The sequence below is a fragment of the Pristiophorus japonicus genome, chromosome 9 (genome assembly GCF_044704955.1).
Source record: "Pristiophorus japonicus isolate sPriJap1 chromosome 9, sPriJap1.hap1, whole genome shotgun sequence".
Taxonomy (NCBI): domain Eukaryota; kingdom Metazoa; phylum Chordata; class Chondrichthyes; family Pristiophoridae; genus Pristiophorus; species Pristiophorus japonicus.
This window is the reverse complement of record NC_091985.1, coordinates 9542848-9551856: the sequence shown is the minus strand read 5'-3', so window position 1 is coordinate 9551856 and position 9009 is coordinate 9542848. Positions and strand designations below refer to the sequence as shown.

The 9009-nt window shown below is 50.0% G+C and overlaps 1 protein-coding gene across 10 annotated transcripts; it reads left to right on the top strand.

Moving 5' to 3' along the window:
* Positions 1-1462: 1462 nt before the first annotated feature.
* On the top strand, positions 1463-7329 carry oprm1 (opioid receptor, mu 1). Of its 10 annotated transcripts, none has more exons than XM_070888627.1 (4): positions 1577-1731; positions 4985-5326; positions 6429-6445; positions 6806-7329. In XM_070888627.1, the coding sequence occupies exons 1-4, from the start codon at positions 1715-1717 to the stop codon at positions 7327-7329; spliced, it is 900 nt and encodes a 299-aa protein (XP_070744728.1). In that variant the 5' UTR covers positions 1577-1714. The 10 variants fall into 10 exon arrangements, with proteins under 10 accessions (XP_070744722.1, XP_070744728.1, XP_070744725.1 ...); XM_070888624.1 differs by lacking the exon at positions 6429-6445 and adding an exon at positions 6356-6361 and having other exon boundaries at positions 4985-5337; positions 6803-7329; XM_070888623.1 differs by lacking the exon at positions 6429-6445 and adding an exon at positions 6310-6324 and having other exon boundaries at positions 4985-5337; positions 6803-7329.
* Positions 7330-9009: the final 1680 nt, after the last annotated feature.

The window sequence follows — 9009 nt, the reverse complement described above, 5'->3', positions numbered from 1 at the left end:
TTTCTTCACTCAGAGGGTGGTGAATCTTTGGAATTCTCGACTCCAGAGGGCTGTGGAGGCTCAGTCGTTGAGTATATTCAAGACAGAGATCGATAGATTTGTGGATATTAAGGGAATCGAGGGATATGGGGATCGGGCGGGAAAGTGGAGTTGAGGTAAAAGATCAGCCATGATCTCATTGTTTGGCGGAACAGGCTCGAGGGGCCGAATAGCCTACTCCTGCTCCTAATTCTATGTTCTTATGTTCGTATGTTTTTATGACCCTATGATCCTTTTCAGGGATCCCATTTACAATATAGAAAGAAGAAACTTAAAATCTGAAGATTTTGAAATTAAAACAGAAAATGCTGGCAATACGTACAAGGCTGGTGAGGCTGTGCGAAGACAAAAGGCAGGTCATGGTGGTTTGGGGGTGAGTAACCCTTCATCAAAGGTGACAACCGTGGCTCAGTGGGCAGCACTTCCGAGTCGGAAGGTTGTGGGTTCAAATCCCACTCCAGAGACTTTACACGTGAAATGTACTGAGGGAGCACTGCACTGTCAGACATGCTGTCTCTCAGATAAGATGTTAAGCCCATCATTTCGGCCCATCGTGTCCGCGCGGCCGACCAAGAGCTATCCAGCCTAATCCCATTTTCCAACTCTTGGTCCTTAGCCTTGTAAGTTAAGGCACTTTAAGTGCACATCCAAGTACTTTTTAAATGTGGTGAGGCTTTCTGCAGGAAATGCAGGAACACTTCCATCAGTTACATTGCACCCACCCCCATCTCGCAGTGAAGCATTTTTGGCATCAGTGTAGTGGGGGGCTAACTTTATTATTTATTCAGTGGGGTGGGGGGGGGAGGGGGGGGCTGTTGTTGGGGTGTTCCAATGCCGCACCAAGCTCTGAAATGGATCGAGTTTCAATGAAATAGACATTTGCAGATTGCAGCGCTGGTTGTATTTCAGCACCGTGGCCAGCTCCCTCCAGCTCGACCCTCGCCCAATTGCCCAGCCTCGGCAGTTGCTCGCTCCCTCTCTCTCCCTCCCATCACATGGTGGGTTAGGGGAGGGGGGGAGGATTTGGTGGAAGAGGAGGGGTGGGGCTCCCCCATAAAACAGCAACAATCCCACCCCGGACCAGAACTACCTTCCTCTAGCGCCGGGAGATGGAGCAGTCAGTCAGAGAGGCTGCCAAGAGACGCCACTTTCACCACCCCTCCCAACACACACACGCACACACACAGCCCAGGATCGCATCACTTTGCCCATCGTGTACAAGGGGCTGCCTTTTGCTGCTCGGCTAACTGGAACAGGAGAGGCGGTGCGTGTCTCCTCTGCTCAACTTTACAATCGACTTACTCTTGTCCTAAGCTTTTGTTTTTTTTTTGGGGGGGGGGAGGGAGGAGGGAGGAAGGGAGGAGATTTTGGTTTGCCGAAAAGGATCTTTTAAGAGAGACAGACAGAGAGAGAGAATATTGCAATGGATCTACTCGCCCAGTCCTGCTTCGATCTAAGTGCTGCTGCCAACGGGTCTCAGCTCTGCCAGGGCATCTCGCCCACAGCGAACTCCAGCCTGGGCATCGCCAACTCATCCCACCTCTGCATTAACGCCAGCTCCTGCACCGAGGGTAGCCCACTGACCAAGAGCACTTCGTCGGTCATCATCGCCATTATCATCACCGCTCTCTATTCCATCGTCTGTGTGCTGGGGCTGGTCGGCAACGTGCTGGTCATGTATGTCATTGTCAGGTAAGATGCAAAATATACCCAAACTTAAAGCAGAACCATCCCTTGCTTTTTTCTTCCTTCTTGAAACCCCCCCACCCTCTCTCTCTAGCCAACATCTTTGGCCCCGGAACGAGCATCTTCTCCCCCCCTCCCGCCCCCAGTCTCACTTCATTCCGCCTCCAACTTCATCGTTACACCGGGAGTGTCAGTGTCCGTGTGTGCAGAGCGTTCAGACTTATTGTCCACGTCCTGTGCGATTGACAGTATATTTCATGTTTTAAATATTCGTGCATTTATTTCATGCAAGCAAAAAAAAACCAAAGCGACTCAAAATGTTTCACAAATGCTGGAGGAATAATTCACTCTGGGTTGCATACTTGTGCATTGATTGAGTGTTAATGGATTGCTCTCGGTATTTAATCTCCATCGGTGTGTCTATGGGGTTAAAGTGCTCAAGCAGCGCCATCTAACCGACAAGTGCGGGCGTGCAGCGCCTGAAGTGACTCCCTCAAGGCACAAACTTCGACTATTTCACTAACTCGCGATTTCACACCCCCTTCCCGCGCCGGCTCTGCTTAGAAATTCGGCGCTGTTAACGATTCAAAAGGGAAGCGAGAGGTACGATGTGCGGAATACTGAAATGGTCATTCATCTCTGAAAGGATTAAAAGGGCAAAATAGCTAGATTGTCGATCGCCTGTTTAACACAATGGCACAGAATTATACGATGATCCATGGCATTCCTAATATCTGTTGTAGATTAAATATTTTGAATTCAAATGTTAATTTGGAATAAAAAATGTATTTTGATCACTGCAAATAGTTATTTATCACACACAGACACTCACACACACACAAACAAACAGACACACACACAGATACACACACTCACACACAGACATACAGATACACACACACACACAAACACTCACACTCAGACACTCACTCACACAAACACTCATATCCAGACACTCTCACACTCAAACACTCACACACACTCACATAACAAACACATACTCACTCACACATACACACTCACGCACACACTCAAACACACACACATGTACTCTCTCACACACACATATAAACACACACATGTACTCTCTCTCACACACACACGTTCTCACACACTCACACATTCACTCACACACACATACACTCGCACGCACACGCACACTCACTCTCACAAACTCACTCGCATACACACACACACACAGACACATGTACGCTCGCACACTCACACACTCACGCACACACACACTCACACTCGTACTCACACACACACTCTCACACAAACATACACTCACTCACACACACACATTCACTCTCATACTCACTCACACACACACTCACACAATCACTCTCACACACACACTCATGCACTCACACACACACGCACGCCCTCTCAAACTGGTTTAACACTGCTTGGGATGGTACACATTAATCTACAGAGTGTTTTACCTGGGTGAGGGAGGGGATGGGGGTGACACCACATCAATGCAGCGAGTGTCCTGGGATTCTCCCACCCTCCTCCCCACCCTACTGGATAAGATGCTTCAAGCCCCAGTAGGTCCCTCCCTGAGCTGAAGGCCTTTGCATGTTCTCAGTAATGTGCTCTGTGACCCAGCCAACAATAATATCGAACTGGCCCATCTCCTGCAATATTGCAACGCTGGAATGTTCAGGTGAGGCAGGATTCGATGGCGTGGGATAATTGGACCAGGGCGCACAGACATAATACAGTCCCCAGTTTAAAGCCATACATTCAATCCTTATTTTTACGTATATTTCCATCATAAATTCCCAAGTCCACATTTACCATGGAAACTGTCAGACACTGGGATTACTCCCCTCACCAGTGCTGCCCCTGGGGGAAGGGTGTAACTGCACTGTGACATGCATACATAAACACACATGTACTTTCCTTCAGCCAACAACACTCCAAAACTGAGGTGGCCAGCCTGCAGACCAGGTCTTCAAGGCCTGAAGGAAGATACAAGGCATGGGCAGGGGAGGGGCAAACTCAAGCTATGGCAAGATTCTGAAAATCTTGTTTTTAATGTTCGTACTTCCCATTCTCAGGTACCAATGGGGCTTTTGCTATGCAATAATCATTATTCTTTCCACGGCATTCCCTTAAGCAACAACTAAAGGTGCATCAAGGAACCTATGACAACTGATCTGATCTCACACTGCAGTACCCCAAATCTGTGTTTGATGGGACACTGTAGAGAGGGAGTTTCACTCTGTAACAAATCCGTGCTGTACCTTGCCTGGGAGTGTTTGATGGGACAGTGTAGAAGGAGCTTAACTCTGTCACAAACCCGTGCTGTATCTGCCCTGGGAGTGTTTGATGGGACAGTGTAGAGGGAGTTTTACTCTGTAACAAATCCATGCTGTACCTTGCCTGGGAGTGTTTGATGGGACAGTGTAGAAGGAGCTTAACTCTGTAACAAACCCGTGCTGTACCTGCCCTGGGAGTGTTTGATGGGACAGTGTAGAGGGAGCTTAACTCTGTAACAAACCCATGCTGTACCTGCCCTGGGAGTGTTTGATGGGACAGTATAGAGGGAGCTTTACTCTGTAACAAACCCGTGCTGTACCTGCCCTGGGAGTGTCTGATGGGACAGTGTAGAGGGAGCTTTACTCTGTATCTAACCCGTGCTGTACCTGCCCTGGGAGTGTCTGATGGGACAGTGTAGAGGGAGCTTTACTCTGTATCTAACCCGTGCTGTACCTGCCCTGGGAGTGTTTGATGGGACAGTGTAGAGGGAGCTTTACTCTGTATCTAACCCGTGCTGTACCTGCCCTGGGAGTGTCTGATGGGACAGTGTAGAGGGAGCTTTACTCTGTATCTAACCCGTGCTGTACCTGCCCTGGGAGTGTTTGATGGGACAGTGTAGAGGGAGCTTTACTCTGTATCTAACACGTGCTGTACCTGCCCTGGGAGTGTTTGATGGGACAGTGTAGAGGGAGCTTTACTCTGTATCTAACCCGTGCTGTACCTGCCCTGGGAGTGTTTGATGGGACAGTGTAGAGGGAGCTTTACTCTATATCTAACCCGTGCTGTACCTGCCCTGGGAGTGTTTGATGGGACAGTGTAGAGGGAGCTTTACTCTGTATCTAACACGTGCTGTACCTGCCCTGGGACAATGAAGGAAGGGGGTACAAAAACCTCTTGTTCTGTCGAAGTGAGAGTGTTCATGGTGACCAGCAACGTCAGAAGCCCTGAAGCTCCTGCCCCTCCCATGTACTGACCATCCCTTGATTTTCAGGTACACCAAAATGAAAACAGCCACCAACATCTACATTTTCAACCTGGCCCTGGCCGACGCCTTAGCCACCAGCACCCTGCCTTTCCAAAGCGTCAACTACCTGATGGATACCTGGCCCTTTGGGAAGCTGCTGTGCAAGGTGATCATGTCCATCGACTACTACAACATGTTCACCAGCATCTTCACCCTCACCACCATGAGCATGGACCGCTACATCGCCGTCTGCCACCCGGTCAAGGCCCTGGATTTCCGTACGCCACGCAACGCTAAAATCGTCAACGTCTGCATCTGGATCCTGTCCTCGGCCATCGGGCTGCCCGTGATGATAATGGCGACGACGCAGTTCAACAAAGGTAGGTGCCGGGCCCAAACATGGCACTGGATGCCCAATCCACTCTCTCTGAGCCGAGAAAGCTCACTTTCAGCCAACAACAACAGCCTGTATTTGTATCGCGACTTTAACGCTAGATGGGTCGGAGAGGAAGTTCCCAGATTTTTTTTCCCAAATTGGCCTGGGGTTTTTTTTTCAGCTGTTTTTTTTGGCTCTCCCAGGAGATCACGTGGTTTGGGGTGGAGGTGGAGGGTATATGTTGTGATACACAAGGCATCGCAATTGTGTGGGACAGTCTCGATGGACCAAATGGTCTTCACCTGTCCGCCATTGTTCATATGTTCACCGATTTGACACCAAGCCAGATAAGAAGAAATTATGGCAGATGACCAAAAAGCTTGAAGGAGGAAAGAGGTAGAGAGGCAGAAAGGTTTAGGGAGGGAGCTCCAGAGCTTGGGGCCGAGGCAACAGAAGGCATGGCCACCGATGGTTGAGCAGTTATAATCAGGGATGCTCAAGAGGGCAGAATTGGAGGAGCCAAGATAAATTGTAAAGAGGGTACGAAGTGAATATGCTCGGAGATCTTTTCCGTTCTCAACTCTCTACTGATGGTCAGTTTAGGAGGCCTAATAGAGTTCTCTCAAACCTGAGTGGCCCCATTTGGGCCAACAACATTGACCCTTTTGTTTATCAATCTCAACCCCGACCTGCTCACGATATTTCCAGTATCTTTTCTCCAGAAGCACAGCAGGCATCAACGCAGGTGTGTGAGGCCAAAGGGCCTCAATGGTCCCATGGTTTAATTGCTTGGGCAAGTGGCTTGTTCTGGTAAATCATTTGATATCTCTCAGGTCAACTCAGAAGATGGTCTCCACTTCAGCGCAGCGTTGATTTAAGGGTGATCTGATCGCGGTGACAAAGGCAATAGATTGTGTTGGAGAAGAGAGTTTGTTCTAACCGCATAGAGAACCAAGGATCACAATCTCAAGGTGAGTAAGGTCAGATCTCGGTTAAATGTCAGGAGGTGGTTCTATTCCCAGAGAACAGTGGGCCTCTGGAACAGGCTGCCATCTCGTGCAGTGGATGCTGATTCGCTGAGTTCCTTCAAGCAAGAGCTAGACCTGTTTCTGGCTGGCGTGGAACTCAGCCCGTACAAATATCTAGGTACTGCAAGACATTATTAGGGCCAGAGTCATCTCCTAGACTATTTTTAATTGACTAGGGGTTAAGAGAGGAATTGCCCAGACTTTCCCCCGAAATTGGCCGAGTTCCAGATGTGGTATTTCTGCCCATCCCAGGAGATCACAGGGTTTCAGGTGGGGTGGGGAGTCTCTGTGCTTTGATGCACAACGCCTCACAGTTATGATGGCCTTCAGCTGTCCGTCAATGTTAGTACATTTGCCTACAAGCCCTTGTGCGCAAAATTGACGCACTGGTCCAACAACCCGCGATTTAACTATCTCTGCTTTCGCCCGTTCCAATTTTAGGAGTAATGGATTGCACCTTGCAATTCCCACACCCTTCCTGGTACTGGGACAACCTCCTGAAGATCTGCGTCTTCATCTTCGCCTTCGTCATGCCGGTCCTGATCATCACCGTGTGCTATGGCCTGATGATCCTACGCCTGAAGAGTGTGCGCATGCTCTCCGGCTCGAAGGAGAAGGACAGGAACCTCCGGCGCATCACCCGGATGGTCCTGGTGGTAGTGGCCGTCTTCATCGTCTGCTGGACGCCCATCCACATCTACGTCATCCTCCGGGCCCTGGTGAAGATCCCGTCCACCCTCTTCACGTCGGTGGCCTGGCACTTCTGCATCGCCCTGGGCTACACCAACAGCTGCCTCAACCCCGTGCTCTACGCCTTCCTGGACGAGAACTTCAAGCGCTGCTTCCGGGAGTTCTGCCTGCCCACTTCCTCGGCCATTCAGTACCAGGGCTCCAACCGGGTGAGGAACCAGGCCCGCGAGCACCCGTCCACCATCCACACGGCCGACAGGACTAACCACCAGGTATGACTAGGCGTGCAAATGTCCCTGGAGTCCCACTCGCACCAGGGGGAGGACCTCAACTCCGAACTCACACAAGTCACGACGGGACTGTAACTGGGGGAAGAGGGCGGTTGGCCAATGGGAGGGGTGGGGGGGTGCCAGCCCCCAACGTTTGGCCCATGCCGCAACCCGGGCAGTCATTGCTCACCGACTCACACGTTTTTTTATCGTTGTGGCTGCACGTCTCTCTCTGTACCTGAACACACTTGCAAGAATAGCTGAGTCACAAGGTCCCTTTCCCTTCCTTCATTCCTTTCCCCACCCCACACCCCTCTCCCTCCAAATTTGCTCCCTTCCCTCTCCAAGAATGGAGTCATTCACACTGGGGTGAGGCGGGATCTCCCTTCCCCGCCCCTCAGCCCAATGTCGGCGAGTATCGGTAGACTATTCAACCATGTGGGCCATCACCACCGAGCCCCGTTCCAATCTCGTGCTATAATTTCCACTAAAGCATGGGGGGCCGGTGGGGGGGTGGGTGTTGGTCACTGAATATTTATCATGAACGGGAACCCTGGCTGATAATCCTTTCCCATCACCTCACTCGTCAAAAGAGGTGGAGGTAGACCCATTGCAACTCGCCGTTTGAGCTTAGCTGACTCTGCCCAGATCAGACCCCCCCACCGAGGGCCCTTTCCAACCTTGAGTTGAGCTCAGTACTGCAGCACTTGGTGTTCTTTTTACCTACCTGGTGCAGCAGATGGTCCACTTCTGTTTGCTTTTAGCAACTGTGGCCTTTCTCTCTCTCTGTTTATTCATCCTCTCCCCCCAGAATTATGCGCTCCCTTATTTTGGACTCTTACGTTACGAGAAGTTTCTTTCACCATAAGAACATAAGAAATAGGAGCAGGAGTAGGCCATATGGCCCCTTGAGCCTGCTCCGCCATTTAATACGATCATGCCTGATCCAATCATGGACTCAGGTCCACTTCCCCGCCCGCTCCCCATAACCTCTTATTCCCTTATTGGTTAAGAAACTGTCTATCTCTGTCTTAAATTTATTCAATGTCCCAGCTTCCACAGCTCTCTGAGGCAGTGAATTCCACAGATTTACAACCCTCTGAGAGAAGAAATTCTTCCTCATCTCAGTTTTAAATGGGCGGCCCCTTATTCTAAAATTATGCCCCCTAGTTCTAGTCTCCCCCATCAGTGGAAACATCCTCTCTGCATCTTTGAGGTAGATTCTACGGAAAGAAAGACTTGCATTTATATAGTGCCTTTCATGACCGCATGATGTCCCAAAGTTCTTAACAGTCAATGAAGTACTTTTGGAGTGTAGTCACTGTTGTAAGGTAGGAAACACGGCAGCCAATTTGCGCACAGCAAGCTCCCAATGTGATCATGACCAGATAATCTGTGTTTCTGATCTTGATGGAGGGACAAATATTGGCCAGGACACCGGGGGCGAACTCCCCTGCTCTTCTTCAAAATAATGCAATGGGATCTTTTATGTCCACCTGAGAGGGAAGATCGGGCCTTGCTTTAACGTCTCATCCGAAAGACGGCACATCCAACAGTACAGCATTGCCTCAGCACTGCACTGGAATGTCAGCCTGGATTCTCATGTTCAAGCCCCTAGCCCAGAGCCTTCTGACTCAGAGGCAAGAGATGCTGTCCACTAAGCCATGGCGACATTGATTAAGTGGGGAG

What these genes read in the sequence shown, in the direction of transcription:
- oprm1 (XM_070888621.1), top strand. Translation starts at nt 1,463, where the DNA reads ATGGATCTACTCGCCCAGTCCTGCTTCGATCTAAGTGCTGCTGCCAAC. An exon ending in GTCATGTATGTCATTGTCAG is followed by an intron (nt 1,732 to 4,984) that starts GTAAGATGCAAA and finishes CTTGATTTTCAG; the next exon opens with GTACACCAAAATGAAAACAG. An exon ending in GGCGACGACGCAGTTCAACA is followed by an intron (nt 5,335 to 6,793) that starts AAGGTAGGTGCC and finishes TTTCGCCCGTTC; the next exon opens with CAATTTTAGGAGTAATGGAT.